Source organism: Myripristis murdjan, chromosome 20, assembly GCF_902150065.1.
Source record: "Myripristis murdjan chromosome 20, fMyrMur1.1, whole genome shotgun sequence".
Taxonomy (NCBI): Eukaryota; Metazoa; Chordata; class Actinopteri; order Holocentriformes; family Holocentridae; genus Myripristis; species Myripristis murdjan.
The window spans coordinates 8,109,942-8,127,688 of NC_043999.1; the positions used below are offsets into that span (position 1 = coordinate 8,109,942).

A 17,747-nucleotide genomic window follows, 5' to 3' on the forward strand; every position below is an offset into this window, starting at 1 on the left:
GACCCGGTAAAAAGAGCGCCGCGAGAAGTCTGCAAAAAGCTTCCCGGTATTCAAAACTCCCAAAAGAAACACCGCCGTGAACTTGAAGTCGGATGACAATGTTTGACCCGCGGAAGGACATGTCACTCCTTTTTACACACCCTCCTTCGTGGCGCCCGAGCAGAGAAAAGGCAGGATCATGGCAATGTGCTCTTAGAAAGGAGTCAGTATTGTGTGTACCCAGCTTCCAAAAAAAAAAAAAAAAAAAAAAAAAAAAAAATCCAACAAAAACCAGAGTAAAAAACACTTGAAAAGACCTTCTCTGGCAAATTTGTGACACGCATACATCCACGGACAGCCACACACACACACACACACACAGAGAAGCACAAGCACACAGTCTATTTCAATATGCCTTCGGTGACTAAGCAACACTTGGTGAGCCTCGGAGAGAAAACTACATATTGCAGTTAAAATATGGAAATCACCAGCATTTTTCTCCGGTAGATGACTTGAGAATAACCCACTCGAGAGGGAAAAAAAAAAAAAAAAAAAAAAAAAAAGCTCCGGCCATTTACATTGTTTAACATGCGGCACAAGAGCAGGCGTCAAAGAATGGGGCTGCTGGAGAATGCACAAGGCTTTTCATTTATTCCAAGTTTCCATTCGGGAAGGAGAACAGAGAAGTCTGTGTTGGGCATTGCAAAGACATATTGAGAATTCTCTGCCGTCCAGCGTTCTGTAAGAAAAGCACCTTTGAGAAACCCCACACTCTGCATACTGATTACCTCTGGTTAAGGCGTTAGCACACTTAGCTCCGCTCCAGTCTTTTGTTTATCGACAATGCAGTAATTCCTTTCAAGGACGGGAGGTTTGCGGGCTCGAGATTCTGGGTGTAGCTGCTTTTGGAAGAGCGCTGGCTGCCTCGGCCAGGCACCCCCTTTTGCTTGGTAACACACAAGGCTTGTTGTACCCGGCAACAGCAACACTGAAATGCGCGCTCACACGGCAGCTGGATGTGGAATCTGTGATGAGGGATCAGCTCCCCTTTTAAGGGCATAAGAACATACAGTGTCCTTTCACTTAGGCATTTACTATTCAACCCTAAGCCCGGGCTGTGAAACGATTCCACAATAGACTACACTGGCTGAGCTATCACCTAGAGCTCACCCACACCGCATCAGTCAACAAACCAATAGTGTATCTCTGTAGTGCTGCTGATGAAGGGATTTCCCCACCCTGCCAAGGGGCAAACAAAAGAGCCAAGCCACTGAATTGAGATCCTCCATACTGTACTTTACTTTGCCTCTATCCATCCAACGCTTTTATCCAGAGATTAAGGGGTTTAGAGAAAGCTGAGGAGAGAGAATCTAGTCTGCTTCCAGCGACTCGCCAGATCGAGGCTCTCTCTCTCTCTCTCTCTCTCTTTCTCTCTCTCCCTCCTCCAAGAGGCACCGCATTGTTTGGGAAACAAGCAGCCATGAGGAAAGGGCAAAAAAACACAACGCCGAAGAAGAAGAAGAAGAAGGAGACAATCGAGTCCTGGAGAGGGATGGGGGCGTCGTGCAGAGACGGGGATGCTATCTGTGCTGCTCTAAAAAGGATGACTGATAAATGGTTAAGCCTCTTCCATGTATATTTGATGTGGCCTTAGACCTAGCGGTGCATGGTGCATGGAGCCTCAGGGCCTGAGGAAACTCTGCGCCGTCGACTCCTTCCTCCGCCGATTCCCTTCTCCTACCTGGCTGCTCTCGGCTCGATTTGTTTGCACTCATGTTCCTCCCCGTCCGGGCCTTGGTTAACATTTAATTCTGCCTTCACAGATACAGGCAGGAGACTGTCAAAACGAGGGCCATCAAATAATGAAATGCGAATCAGCCGAGCCACCAGCGGATCGGCTACAGACAGCACACAGCAAATATTGGGCCCCATCTCCTTTAATGAGCCCTGAGCTGTCTGAGCGAACACGGCTCCGTCTCTCACCTCTCCAGCACCACCGGAGCCGCGGATTCTGTCAGCCAAGGAAAAGCTCTGCACCAGAAACAACAAGTTCAATCCTGCCGAGTGCCCCTGGTACTCCACGAGGCCTTAAATAAAACATGGAAATGAATCCTGACACGTCGCGGGGAGGTGTTCTCAATCCGCGGCGAACAACGAGGCGCGGCTGTTGTACATGTGCAGCCGCAGTTGTAGCCGACGCGGCGGCGGCGAGGGCCAACAAGACAATCAATGACGAATTACATGACACTGCGGCTAATGTCCTTGATTAGTCTTGCTATGAGAACAAATGAAGCGAGGCCCCTGACAATCACATGAGAGACAGCGCGGCTCCGGCGGGAGTCGATGCGGCGAGTCAGACTGCGGCAGATGAGTTGAGGCCTCATTATACGAGCTCACGGTCAAGAGGCATCCTTCAACGGCCGTTCGAACCCTGTTGGCTGACCTTGCACAAAAAAAAAAAAAAGGCCACAAATAAATAAATAAATCAAAACAAAAACCACAAAGCGGCATTCATCTGAACGAGAGGATATGAGACAATGGTCTCACAAAGCACCAGGCCTGAAGGGTGCACCGCATGGCCGGGGCAGAAAACTTTTTTTTGTCCACACCAGAAACTAAGTATGACCTCTAAATAATGATCACGTTCCTGCAATGAACAGCTGGTAGAGCAGCCACAACCAAAACTGCCAAGTATTCGGCGGCGGTGGTGATTTCTCACCCTATTATAACCATATTTTGCTCCACTATTGTGATCGTCTATGTTAGCAGGCTCATATTACCGCAGTATGGCTATTGTTCAGAAATGAGCAGTAATGAGCGGTCTATCTAAAAATCCACCGGCTGATAATTAGCCAAAATTATACAACTGTCAGCCTTCAAACTTTGATACGCGGGAGCGGGCGCCGGAATAAAAGGTTCTTGAGGGGAACTATGATCCAGAGCGAGGCCTGCGCCGTGAACGGGCAGGTTTAAAAATAAGCGATAATACAAAGTCAAACAAAACCCTGCAACTGGAAGCATTTTGTGCCAAAGGAAGGCGGACTTGCAGAGATGATTTTAAATTAACTGACCTTTTAAAAGGCATCGCTAATCTAGTCACATGAAACAGCAATTTATGAGGGGGGAAATGTTCATTTACTAGCAATGAGCATCTATCAATCATGGTGACAGAGGTGTACACTGGGGATAGAAAATGGAGAGAATTAAAGGGGGGAGGAAGACACAAGAGAGAGAGTCTGTGCACTGAACTACGCCCTCTGATAAGGAGGGAGGGAGGAGAGAGAGAGAGGAGTCAGAGAAGGCACAGCAGAGAGGGAGAGAGTGGCTTTAAATAATAACATCCTAACACTAATGTTTCATAAAAAGCAAAAGCTTGGACCTGCAAACAGTATCAATCACAAGTGGCTGGGGGCCTCATTTATGAGCCAAATGAAATCAAAGTTTGACCTCGCCGCACCTTGCGAGTTGCACGGGCCTGTTCCAGCAAAGCCATTTGTGTCCACCTCTGGCTAATTAGTCGAGCTAAAGCACAAATTGTACATTTGATTTATGTGGCGGTCAGGAGGGCTGCGAGCGAAGTCCAGCCCGAAAATTACACTCAAACACATAGAAAACTCTCTACCTACTCAATCTAATGTATTATATTATGCATACACATACATATGCATTAAGATAAAGAGGCAAATCAGAGATGATGGCGCCTGCATGTGTTTCTGAGAGTCCTATAATTGTATTTTTACTTGGCAGTGAATAAGACATTGTAAATGCCTAAAACCCACTATCTATTTTGCTTAAGTGCTGGCTGATGACAAGATGAAAAACAGCCAAGGAGTGAAGCGGCACATCGGGGATGCGTCAGCCACACTCCTTCAAATCTGAAGAGGAGCGCTGAGTACGAGAGAGTCCCTCAGAGTGTGAAGCGTCACTCTCACGCTCTACAAAAGCGCTCAAAAAACACAACAAACAACACAAACTTTCTGTGGCCCTTGACGCGAACTTTCTGTGGTCCCGCAGGACTGTCGACATGGTCGAGGACGCTTAGCTTCCCCCGCCCTTGTTTTTATGGTTCTCTATCGCTGGCTAGGCCCCATGCCTGTGCTCTGGGCGAGCACTTCAAACAGCCTAATATCCTATATGTAGCAGCCAACCGGCTGGTCAGGCCACAGCTCTCTGCCAGCCATCTTGCATACTGTACAGCCAAGGCTAATATTCAACACAGAGGCAAAGCGTGTGAAAGGCTTAAAGCATGAAAGCGTGCGCGTTAAAAGCATAAAAGCACATGTGCATGTATATGTGTGTGTGTGTGTGTGTGTGTGTGTATTTGTGTAAAAAGGGGTGTACGTTGCCAAACAACTTACATTTTTCAAGCGCATCCATCGCGGCTCCCATTTCCGCCTGTTGGATGCTGGATTAAAAACATTTAAAAAAGGAGAGACAGAGAGGGGGAGAGAAAAGAGGGAGAAAAGGTCTTTAGCATATTCAAAATGTCCCTTTTTTTGGAAATTCTGTCAAAAAACGAGCCCAATATTGAAGGGATTATTGAAAGTGTATTTTTTTTTTTTTTTTTATTTGTTTTGAAAGAGCCCTTCTCCCCGACAATCCCAGGTAACACGGTGCACACGTCTCGGAGAGGTAAGCCTATTGGCGGCTCTGCGTTGGGCACTGTTTACGCCTGCATCTCGGCGCCCCTCCGTATATATTATGCATTAAGTGATCATAGCCAGGCGGCGGCGGCGGGGGGGTGGGGTGTTCAGGGGCTTAAGTCGAGTAAATACAAAAACAGTAAGCTGTGAAAGATCCTATGGAAGGGACAAACTTATCGCCAGCTTAGAGCGAGAGAGAGCGCTTTCAAGTGGGGGGGCCGTGGAGGGGATTTCCGCTCGGAAAGGGGTGAAAGATGTTTGATGGATTTAGGTTTCATTTCTCCCAGGCTCAGCCGCGGCTTTATCGTCAACCCCTCCACCCCTGAAAAGGCCGTCGCACACAGATTCACTTTTCTTTACCCGCGCGCACTTCACAAAGGCGCGGTGACGCACGTGCGCGCGTGCATCCAGACAGACACGTGAACGCCTCCCTTTTTTTTTTTTTTTTTTTTTTCCTACAGCGAGCCTCCCACCAGGTAGAACAGGCCCCCGGTCGCACCATCATCTAGTCGCGGACCCCTTCTCCTGTTCAAAGCAATGTTTCCATAACACAATTTACGTCAAATCGATAATGAATCGATTCATTTTCATTCCGCATAATGCCTCTCCCGATAGAATAGGCCAACGAGAGCTTAATTGCGATGATAAACACCATCAATAAAGCGCGGCCATTATTCTCGAGCCCATTAGCGGCGCGTCGAAGACGAGAGCGCGCCTCGCCCCGTGGTGTCTTATTATATTGTGCCGACTCACTCACCTTGGGCCTTTGCCGCAGCCGATCCGCTCCCCTTTGAAATACACGGCGACGGTGTAGGTCCGGGCGTGCGAGGGCCCCACTGTCTGCAGGGTCCTGCAAATTCAACCAGAGAAATATGGGATGAGAAGAGGAGGAGGAGGAGGAGGGGGAGGAGGAGGGGAAGAAAAGAGGTGGGCAGAGTTGAGAAATAATAATACCCAGGAGAAGGCTCAAGGACACTCAGTGACATTGTCCTTTAGAGAAATAACAAGAAAAAGGGAGGGGAAAAAAAAAAAAAAAAAGTTTTCAATTGGAGCAAATATAACTCATCTCAAGCGGCGGGGTTGAGAGAGGAGGGGGGAACGGTGCTTTGATTCACTGGCGTGCTTTTGAGAGAGTATGGCAGCCATCTGAGGGACGTATAAACAACCTTTAAAGCCAACCCCCCACCTCTCAAGATGTGTGTTTGGCAACAAATATGACATGTTGGGAAAGAAATCGAAATAAAAGAATGACAGTGTTGGAGAGACCGGGGCTAGTCTTTTTGGAGCGCTGGCAGGGTAAACAGCCGAGGCGCCGACGGAGTGAGCGAGAGACATAAAAGACAGGAGGACAAGATAATGTGAACTCCGCTAACTTCCACGTCCTGCTACATATTAAACATTAAAAAACAATTTCAGACTGTCAATTTTGTTACATTTCAGCGGGGACGCCCGTGCGCACGCCAGCAGACAAAACTTGGGAGATGTTTGAAATGTTAACATTAGCATAAACATCCCGGACCCAAGCTGTGAGTCACCTAAATTATTCACAGACAATTTACTTATTTCAGGAGAGCGATCCATTTTTAATGCAATGTGGTCACTTATGACACTTTATCAATAATTCAGCTCCCTTTCTCACTTACAAAATGAAGAAACGCGTGCATGTGCGCGAGGCAAACAGAAACGGCTTCAGCCAAATCTCAACAGGGAGAACACGCCACTTGGAGTTATCACACTGCTCGAGTAACACGGAGCGAGATGAAATCAAGAGGAAATCTGCGAGGAACTGGGAACTTGTCAACTTCAAGGGGAACTTGGAATCCAGAGAATGACAGTTTTTTTTTTTTTTTTTTTTTTTCTTCTTCTTCTCCTCTGGCGCTTTGGTGGCTGTACGTACACAGATGGAAGTGTGTGAGGGGGAGAGAGAGAGCGCTGCAGGGGGTCCATACTGTTCCCTGTAGCACAGCTTCAGCTCGCACTAAAAGCAGCCTCTTATTGACTCACGCCATTGTCTGCACAATGACCATGCGCCAGTGTGTGTCTTTGTGTCCTTGTGTGTGTGTGTGTGTGTGTCTCAGCCTGAGCAGAGGTACAGTAAAGTGATGGTGCCGGGGCTGGGCTCTGGATCTGTCATCAGCGAGACACTTTCACCGGGGAACCTTTAAGCAGGACTTGGTGCATTAACTCCATATCCTCTCCTGCCCTGCCTCGGTCTCTCTCTCCATCTCTCTCTCTCTCTCTTTCTGTCCTACGCTCACTCGCACGCCGTCTCGCCTGCTATCCATCAGGTCTCGCCGATGAATTTGGACGCGCCTCACGCTCAGAGACAGATCTGACGGCGACGTCTGCTCCATGAAATGATGATTAGGACTCGCTGATCAACGCGCCTCCACTCTGACCTGAAAACCCCGCGATCCTGCAGGACGCCGGCTCAACGCAAACGGCCTAAGCGGCATTTCAGCCCAGCGTTTTGAACCCTGCAACTCGTGATGTTAAATCTGAAGCCTTGGAACTCAATAGATTTTTTTTTTTTTTTTTTAAATTCAAATTTTACTCTTATCTTCTTTTTAAACCTGTCTTTATCTGTATCCTCATTTTAATCCTCATTTTCTGAACCATTGTGTCTTTTATTGTAAATGACCGTGCAGCACTTTGATAAACTTTTTATGTTTTCGAAATGTGCTATATAAATAAAGTGGATTGGATTGGATAGATTTTTTTTTTTTTTTTTTTTCAAATTTTATTGTATTTTTTTTTTCAATCTGTTGTATGACTCTTATCTTCTTTTTAAACCTGTCTTTATCTGTATCCTCATTTTAATCCTCATTTTCTGAACCATTGTGTCTTTTATTGTAAATTACTGTGCAGCACTTTGATAAACTTTTTATGTTTTTTCGAAATGTGATATATAAATAAAGTGGATTGGATTGGATTGGATAGATTTTTTTTTTTTTAAAGCAATGTGCTGAGGCTTGCTTTATTCCGGCAAAAACCACGTGACTGATGATGTTTGAACCACTTTACCGCTTCCTTCAGACGGAATCAGCTGGCCGGTTCACCTCGCCAGGTGGGGCTTTGAACTGAGGCGCGATATAAAGTGTGTTTAAGAAGAATGAAATGATTCATTTCATGTGTCTGCCCTGTGCACCGAGCACATCTGCTGCCCCGCCGCACCTTCCCTGTTTATAGTCTTGTGATCTAAGCTTCTAACATGATTTCCGACATGACAAACTGCACCACCAATCCCTCAGTCAATACTTTACCCTCGGCGACACGCATTTCATATAAGCAAAGCAAAGAAAGAACAAGAAACTGAAACATATGCTGGAGTTAGACCGCCAACTGCTGTATAATCTTCACAAAACAGACAAGTAAATGTTTAGAACGATCGAAAATCTTGGAAAATTAAAAAGCATGCACGGTAAATGGTGCATTACATAAAAAAAAAATCCTGTAAGAGTGCAACTTTACGAGCAGAAGACAACCACCATGCCCTAATGAACCAATTTTCAATACCAAGTTTCAAAAAGGTTCAAAGCTTGATAAAGCCTCGCTACCTGCAACGGGTCCAGGTAATTATCCATCTTTTATTTTATAATTATCTTGAGTCCAATTAATGGGTGTAAATGGGTCACCCACTAATTTGCAACATGTGTAAGGCGCAGTAATATGGGACATGCATGCTCAAGATCATAGGTAGACCATCCTAATCTCACCTTCCCCAGCCCATGTAATGTCATAAATTACCAATATAGGACTTTGACTTTGACCCTGACTTATGTTCACAGAGTCGCTGCACTGAGAGGAAATAGTTCCCGATTAATCTCCTCACACCTGACGGCTGTGAATTATGGTGGGTATCCATGTCAGTGTGTTTTAGAACGAGCTTCTGCTGTTCGAGTTTTTCGCTCCACAAACGAATGCTCGTCCGTCGTATCACGGTCGGGGAATGTCGTGACCGACCGGAAACCTCACCAAATCACACAAATAATCTCGATGGATGAACTGCACTGGGTGGAAGTGGGAAAATATCTTGTTTTGTACTTTGGGTGCAATCCATTTGTGACCAGCTGTACTTATGCTGGTTTGTGTCTGTGTCTGTGTGTTGAAATGTTAAAATTCAAGTCACTCAGGAGCTCTTTTTGTTTGTGGTTCACGTTCCTGCGGGCAATAGAGTTGGAGGGAAGAGTTGATGGTGGTGTCAGAGCCGTGCTGTGTCAAAATATCCGCATCCGCTGTGCAGATAGACAGATTAATAAATGGCAAAACAAAGCCGTAAAGAGATTTAAGTAAAATCGAGAGGGAGAGAGAGAGGGAGAGGGAGACGGACAGAGACAGCTGATTAAATGCTGAATTGAACAGTGAACATGAACTGTTCCATTTCCAAACTCCCTTGTATGTCATCCCGACCCCCCCTCCCCTTTCCTCAGGAAACGCTGTTTGTCAGTTTCCATGGTGACAAACACCCCGCTTCGTGGCAGCCCTCAAAAGCGTTCTGTCAATTGACACTTGCTCCTTGACCTTTCATCAAATAAGAGGTCTCTTTGGGTGTGTTTATTTATCGCAACAATGGAGACCTTTACGCGGCGTTCAGAGACCGATGGCGAGGGGGAAGGCCTGTAAATGATGTTTATGCCGTTTTATTTCTCTAAATGTGTCCTGCGCCCGACGTGACGCCTCACTGAGCCCGTCTGCACGGAGGAGATGGGTTTAGCGCGAGGAGGAAGATGTGAGCGGTGGACATTTTGAGGGCTTGTGTGTGTGTGTGTCTTAGCCACAGAGCTTGTATTGATGAACATTGGGCTAAAACAGCCTACACATCAGTGGCTGTAGATCTGATAAACTGTCTGATAAATTCATAAAGGAAAAAAAAAAAAAAAACATTGGGATAAAAAGCTTTGAAGTATGCTGCTCTTTTTACTCCAACTCCCCATAGGGCGACTTGAATCTGACAGCTTTTATATCCTGTCGTGAACTGGTTCCAATTTTACAGGACTGGGAATTCAACAGCATTGGTCAGTGTCTTTTTGTTTGATGCTGATGTGTTTCTTCTGGCGACTACATAATATACAATATTAGGTGTCGTTTTAATCCCTTGTTTTATACTTGAAGCAGACGCTCCCGTGTAATGCCTGTTTGTTATTCTTGTTTCCAACTCTTATGTATTCTTGTTTTACAATGACGTCTTGGCCAGGTGTATCTGACAAAAGACATTTTAATCTCGATGAAACTTTTTCCTGGTTAAGTAAAGGTTAAGTCAAAAAAAAAAAAGCATCTTGACATCACATGTTGGCTCTCAAAGTTAGATTTTAGCCAACAGTGCAGGAAAAACTAACTGCGGTGATTTCTAAAATTTAAAGGCAGACTATGCAGGTTCAAATGGGAGGGCACACCGGTTTATTTCCTCCTGCTAAGGACGAGGCTGAGGAAGGATAAAAACCCTCAGGTTCACGCCAGGACCAACAACCCATAGAAGTAATGGAACTCTTTAAAATGCCTGCATTGAACCAGATGTTTTGATGTCAAATGTGCACAAAAGCATCAACAATAGAGCAAAATGCTCTTATATTTTGGGGTTATGATGAAGGAAAAGAGTTCCTCTGTGGCATTTCTAAGTCGAGGGGCATTCTTTACCACATCATAACAAGGCGGGCCGCCCTTCCCTTTCAAACTGAATATTCTGCCTTTTACATCAGTGCTTCACCCCAAAATCCAGTGGTGAGTGACTGATTGATTTGTTTTTATTTTATCCTCCTGAGACCCAAGGGGAAAAAAAGTGTCTTTCAATTTAACTTTTTTGTGATTTCTTGTCTATTTAGAGTTTAAACAACTACTCACAATTTAGAATTTCACAAAAATATTTTTATTTAAAATTTTACAGTACGTCCTACAGTGGACGTACTGTAAAATCTAAAATAAAAATGGATTTTACTGTTAAAAAAAAAAAAAAAAAAAAAAAAAAAAAAACAGATACTTTTAAATTGAAATAAAAAAACAATCAAATAACCACAAATAATCAATTACAATCAATGCCATTAACAAGAAAATATATAATTTTCATAAGTAAAAACCAATAGCTAAACAATATTTGACTTCCTGTTTCTCTTTTCACAACATGTGCGTTTTTCTGCAGCTGCCATCTTGGCTCAATAAAAAGTGGGTGTTTCCCTCATCCCACCTTATCACATGAGATATCATTGGAAAGGCCTGGATCTCCTCTGTGCAGTACACCAGGACTTGATAGGGTAGCTCAAATGAGTAAAAGGATATAGACGATCAAGTGATGTCCACTACAGAGGACATGGTGGACTGCCATGGCAATGGTGGTTGCCATGGCAGCGCGCATAGACGCAGCGGCTACAGCTCTCCACTCTCGGTGCCATATTATATGTTTTGTATGTGTGAACGGTTGTGTTTTTAGCTTAAAACACCACCTTATGTTGGGCAATGTACGCGTACAGTCGTCAGCACCTTTTGAGCTTGGGATTGTGCTGCGAGGTACCTTTTTCGTCGGACTTTCATCGCTACCAGGACACTCCGGAGGACGCCGTTAGAACACCGGGGTCTCCGCGGATAGTTCTTCCCAGTGACAAGTCCAGGAGGAAACTTAAACAAGCAAAGGAAACAACAGTTATCAGGACCTTTTGAGCTTGGGATTGCGCTGCGGGATGCCAATTTCACCGGACTTTCATCGCTGCCAGGACCTTCCGGAGGACGCCGAGGCTGCAGGGCCGGTGCGTTGACACGGCTGAAAGGACAGCCCTTTGGGCCGCCGCCTCCCAGCATTTTCCAGCGCCAGGTCCATGGCGAACACGGGATGACGAACTGTGCTTGCACATCCAACAAGTGTTTCCGTGACTGTTGCATTTTTTCTGATATCAGAGACATGGCTGCAGCCATCTATTACTGGACTTGGCTATTCAACTAGCAAGATGCACGATGCTTTCTATTCTCCCCTGCACCGAAAGGACTGAGCCCTAATTTCGTTGCATTATTATACGTATATGATTGTGCAATGACAATAAAAATCTATCTATCTATCTATCTATAATTGAATAGGCTGGGTCTCAGGAGGTTATTTTGATAGCATGCACCCAGAGATGCCTAGCCCACGTGGAAAATGCACAACACAATGCAAAATGTAGAAGAGCATCACTTATATTAGCCACAAAAACAGCAACCCAAAAACAAAACCAAAAAAAAAAAAAAAAAAAAAATGGGACAACCATGACGACTTACCAACAAAACAACTACATAACATGTTCAAAGTGCAGTTTGCCTTCTTAGACACAGATATACGTCATTTTTAAATAATCAAAGTAGCACTCACCATCTTCAGCACTGATATACAAGGTGCAACAGAACACAGAAAAAACCCTAAACCCTTAAACCACGGTGTGTACTCTTGGGTATTTGTGTGTGTGTGTGTGTGTGTGTGTGTGTGTGGGAGGTCTTACTTGTACAATGGGATGTCAGGCTCTTTGCCCTCTGTTCGCAGGGTCAAACAGCACTGCTGCAGCTGAGACTTTGGGTCATTCCAGTCCTGGTTCAGAATGAACTCCTGCAACACACAAACACACATACAATCTCAAGCTACATTTGCTGACCCCCCCATTCCACCCCCCACCCCAGCCCTGCTTTTTTCCCTTCCTTTTGCACTCCCACTTATTTGCTCACTCTCTCTGACTGGCTCTCCATTTGTGTCTTCATGGTGGGTACAAATCACAGGCTACTTAAGACAAAAGCCAATCCCGGGCCAGAAATAAAGAGCATCTGGGAGTCTCCCAGGTGTGCAGCCCTGATACATTTCTCTTATCCAAGGGGGACTTCTAAAAGCCCTTCCATTAACAGCGAAGCAGCCTTGTCATAAAAAGGCAGACTTTGAATCCAGAACTGTCTGCTCCTATTAATTTTCTACAAAGAGTGCTTCTGCAGCCCGCACTCTCCCACTCTCTCCCTTTACTGCCCCCTCACCATCCCCAATCCCACCCCTCCATCTCTGCTGTTCTCGCTTCTGCGCTTTACTTCCCTTTCTCTCCTTCCCACTTTCCCTCTCTCTGGGGGGCATCTACACTCTTTTAGCCTTAAGCAGAGAAATTTGGCTGTTTTGAAAGCAGCGCATATAGCCCGGCTCTAGTACAAGCCACTGCGAGCGCACAAAGCAAACGCGTACACACACGCACACACACACACACACACACGCCTCCCAACGCATAATCACACAGTGCAGGAAAAATGCGAACACAAGGAACTATCGTTTATGTCCCCGGTTTTGCCTCTCTATTTCCATCCAAATTGGATGAAGCAGCGCAATGTGCAATGCTGTGGTTTCCAGAAGGCTATGTAAGGAGACGTGCTGGCTGTTTCACAACTTTTCTCTTGGAAGTGGAAATGAGGTGCTCTCTTGCAGCGACCATGACGCAAAGCTCAGCTCCTCCAGAGCTGGGGAGTCTCCCTGGAGAGGCACACCAAGACAGCAATTAGCATGGCATATCAGACCACTGCAGCGGCTTCACAAGGAGAGGGCCATGCTGTGTGGGTACTCGTGCGTGTGTGTGTGTGTGTGTGTGCGGATGTGCTCGTGCGTGCATTCCCTCTGTGTGCGCGCGCGTGATCATTTTGGTAGGCTAGAGTGTGTGATAGTTTGAGCCTTTTTTCCCCCCCACACAACTGTGTTAATGGGGAAATAGCAGGCTTACTAAATTACTACCCCCTCAAGACTCCCCATGCTAAATCTGGTAAATCCAGCGGTGCTCGAGAGCAAAATGTTTCTCATTTCTTCACATCTAGCCGCGGGAGCCTCGACGGAAGCTTCCAGCGATGATCAAACTCCTGGACCACTCCAGCGGTGGACGCCATCAACGGCCTGAGCACTTCTCGGATCAATAGAAAAACACTGACAACTCACGCTAACCACCCCAATATATGCGCTCCGACACTGGAGCGATTCCCATTAAAGACGACTAAAATAGGGATTTGGTGCGACTTTGCGAGAGGCATTCAGAGGCTGAGCACCACTTCAAGCGTTGCGTCAATGCTAGCGCCATTAGGGCACGGCCATTAACTCTCCCCTCATTATCTCCGCGGCGCTCGCTCTCTGAGGTGCCGGGCTCAGAGGCTCATTGATCAGTCCGAGTGGTGAAGGCTATCAATAGGGGGCTCACCTTCAGCCGGGGGAAGAAGCACACGTTCATGAAGGTGTGCACATACTCCAGATCTTTATCTATGTAGAGGGCTGCGATGAAAGCTGCGGGAAAACAGAGAGAAAGAGAGCACTTGAGCACAATGAGGACATGAGAGGAGGGCAGAGCGCTTGATAGGCTGCCTTTATTTTCTTTCTGTTCAGCGCAACAGTTGGATCTCTTTCTACTTCTTATAAGTCAAAAAAAAAAACTTAAACAAAAACCAGAGTTTGAGCAACCTGGGCCGTGGCCTCCCACAGATTTAGGTCTAAAGTGCCTGCATGTTATTATAAACCAGGATCTGAATGAAAAGCGCTGTAGCTCTCTGCCTGTTTTCTGCCACACAAACAGGAAATTGCTTGGATGCAGCTAAGGAGAAATGCAGCTTGCAGTTTCAAATAATAATAATGTCAAATTTGACGGACCGAATTGAGACAAACGACCCGGTCGAGCTGCTAAAATATACAGAAACAGATCTGAAATGTAAGCCGCGTGTTCTGGGTTTCATCAGTCATCTTCCGCCTGTCCCTTTGTTTTCCCCCCTTCCATTAAGTGCCAATGCATTTCCTCATCTCCGTGACTAAGAGAGTGGGACGGAAGAGAGAAGTATAATAGGTAATATTTCAGGAGGCCAGCGAGGGCCTGCTGTAGCTGGAGGGCACGGCTGTTCATATGCTGAAGAGCCGCGCTCATTTCGGCGCTGACCTTCCTCCTCTCCGCGTGTCATCATCTCTGCACCGGCCTGGCCTTTGAAGGATATTTAGAAAGGCAAATGATATAGAGCTTTGTTTCTTCTTTACCCGCGTGTGTGTGTGTGTGTGTGGGTGTGTGGGTGGGTACAGGCATGACTCTACATCAAGGTCTGTCTATTGAATGCTGCTCTTCATAGCGTCAATGCTCGTCTTTATGTATGTGCACATTTGCCTGCTCATGTATCCCTCCATATAGGCCTATCAAAGCTGGGCACCTTTGTATTGGGATGTGGAGATTCATAATGCACTAGCTGGCAATTCAATTTTTTTTTTTTTTACTCCTTTGAACGATTCAATTTTTTCCAGTTTGTATACCGCAACTAGAACCGATGACTCGATTCAGTGCTTTTAGACAAAATTTTATATCCATTAAATGAACATATGCAAAGATGTAAGGCTTTTCTTTTTGCTTTTGATAAGGGGAGGAAAAACCAGACAAGAATTATTTAACCGTTATTGAAAAGCATCAGTTGAGGGGAAAAATGTTGCAATTCATAGTATTTTGTGTGATGAATATAATGTTCTTCTTCTTTTTTTTTTTTTTTTTTTTTTTAAAGGAATCATGAGTGAATCGATTCAAAGCATTTCATATTGATTCAGGCCAAAGTCAGAGCGTTTCATTCTATTTAATTCAATCAATGCATTGATGCACTGAATGAACTGTTAAACCCCTAAAGCATGACATTCTCCTCGGGCTGCTTTTAAACACTTTTTTTTTTTTTTTTTTTTTTTTTTTTTTTTGGCACGGAGCTTGCCATTTCATAAACAATCCACTCACACTGCAAAAACTCAAAATCTTACCAAGATTATTTGTCTTATTTCAAGTCAAAAATGTCTTATTATTAGTCAAAATATCTCATTACACTTGAAATAAGACATGATCACCTCAGAAGTAACTTGTTTTTAGACAATTGTCTCTTGTTTCAAGTGAAAATTTGCTTGTTTCACTGGCAAAATTTGTTTCTTGTTTCTAGCTAATTTTCACTTATTTCAAGTGAATTTTCACTTTTTCCACTGGCAAATTTTGCCAATGAAACAAGCAAAAATCATGTCTTATTTTAAGTGTAATGAGATATTTTGACTACAAATAAGACATTTTTGACTTGAAATAAGACAAATAATCTTGGTAAGATTTTGCGTTTTTGCAGTGCAGGTAAACAAAACAACATTTGGCCATGGCATTCTCTTGTGAAATCTCGTTAAAAACAGCGCAAGTGACTGATGAAACGCGGGATTTAGGTGGATAAAATAAAGCCTGTCTTCTGCCTTGGCCTCATCGCGGACTACTTCCTCTCCTGCGAAGCACAGGGGAAGCCTCTTCCGATTGTCTCGAGCGCAGAAGTGACTGTGTTTGACATCTAACACAAGGGGGACGGGGGGGGGGGGGGGGGGGGGGGGGGGGGGGGGGGGGGAGATCGATAGCGGCACTTCATGCTGCCGTCTTAAACTGTCCATTCTCGGGCCGCACACAAGAAGAGGGCGAGACGGGGTGCGAGTGAGCGAGAGAACCTATAAAGCTCCTTTTTCCTTTCATTTCATGTTTCTGCGAGCAAATGGAAGAAGTGCGAACGTACACTCGAGGAGGTCAGCCAGAGTCTTGGTCCGCAGGGCGACCGGCCGCTTGGTTTTGTCGTTGGTAATGGCAAATTCTTGCATGCCCAACTCTTCAGCCACTTTGGCCTGTGTGCGGTTGTTGACCAGTGAACTGCGCAGGAGCTATGGACACAGAAAAACACACACCTGCCGTCACATTTCCACATCCACATTTTCAACGCAGCCACACAAACCAGAGATGCAAGCACACACGCTCTCCTTTCGCTCGCCGAGAAACAAACAGAAGTTACACCGAAACATCAAAATAAACCCCACATGGAATAATACATCAAAGACAGAAACGGTAATGCAGAGTAAATGTTTCAGGCCGATTGCACATTGCGCTGTTAAATATTACATTGTGACTTGGAGCTGAGCGGATGACAACATGTTAGACCGGGTTAGGTACATTTACTTCTCGAACGGGGGAAAAACACAAACACGTTAAATATAGCTACGAGATGCGGAAAAGAGGGGAGACGGGACGCCAACGCGACGTCCTGTCTTGCCGCGATGTGCCCTCCTCGCCGCTGCGGCTCTGCACACGCAATCGCATCCAAAGCGAGTCACAAACAGAAACACAAATACACTGACGCACTAGTTGAATGAGCACTTTTCCAATTTGAAATCCATTTCAGATGGGCCCTGTCTCCACTCTTGGGCATTGGCATGGGTGATGCTCTCAGTCTGTTAACTACGGTCGGCTGGAAGCTTTTATACGAATGATGTCATGGGTTCAACGTTTAAAGAGTCTCCACTAATAAATATCTAACTGCAGAGGGTTTTATTCAGCGGTCTAGGCTGGGACCGGGTTTAGCCCGAAGCAGTCCCGTCTTCTGAAGAACGGCTGATGCTCGGATGACAAGTGGGAGTTCAAAATGCTGTCCGACATCATCTGGCAGGAAGAGGACTGGCGTGTTCAAAGCGCGATGATATAGACCGCTCCGCTTTGTTTTTTGCCCCTGTGTTAATGCATGCAGGGAACTTTTAGACACTCGCCTTGCTTCGGAGGAAAAAAAAAATGTGCCAACAAAGACGTTGTTATTGAAAACCTGAACCATTTCCTCTCATGACAATACCCATCACCAAGTCCAGCAAAACAGACAGGCAGATAAGAAGGGAGGGGAGAGAGGAACTGGAGTGGAAGAGAGTTATCCTGTGGAAACAACAGAAACAGGCAAAGTGAAGTGGGCGAATACCTGGCTGACACTTGGAGATTGAGAGAATGATACAAAAAAAAAATAAATGGAGAGAGGAAAAAGAAACACCCACACATAGTGTAAACACACACATGCACGCACTGCGGTAATTTCACGTCACGTAAAAGCACGTAAGAAGCCGCCATTTTAGCCAACTTGAGACCAACGTACGACTCAAAGACGGACAAATCGAGAAGTGGCGAGTGCGCGCCTGAGGATGGGAGAAATAAAAGTCTATGAAGAGCGTGTGATGGTGTACCCTTGGGGGGGTGATTTGAATGATTTGATCGTACCGTCAAGTGTCCTTCATGGTGGTCCGGGAAGTGGATGAAGAGGTACTCGGTGGCCACCAGCTGCATGATGGAGTCTCCCAGGAACTCCATCCTCTGGTTGTGGCCC

General features: G+C 45.5%; 1 protein-coding gene across 1 annotated transcript in view; it reads right to left on the reverse strand.

The window, feature by feature from the left end:
• Window positions 1-17,747, reverse strand: part of drosha (drosha ribonuclease III) — a 97,520-nt gene that overhangs the window by 1,532 nt on the left and 78,241 nt on the right. Inside the window, exons 26-31 of the mRNA XM_030078938.1 lie at window positions 17,642-17,747; window positions 16,131-16,272; window positions 13,787-13,869; window positions 12,080-12,183; window positions 5,380-5,472; window positions 4,338-4,384 (exon numbers count right to left, since the gene is read on the reverse strand). Coding sequence (XP_029934798.1) covers window positions 4,338-4,384; window positions 5,380-5,472; window positions 12,080-12,183; window positions 13,787-13,869; window positions 16,131-16,272; window positions 17,642-17,747 — 575 coding nt within the window. The remainder of the gene's footprint in view (window positions 1-4,337; window positions 4,385-5,379; window positions 5,473-12,079; window positions 12,184-13,786; window positions 13,870-16,130; window positions 16,273-17,641) is intronic.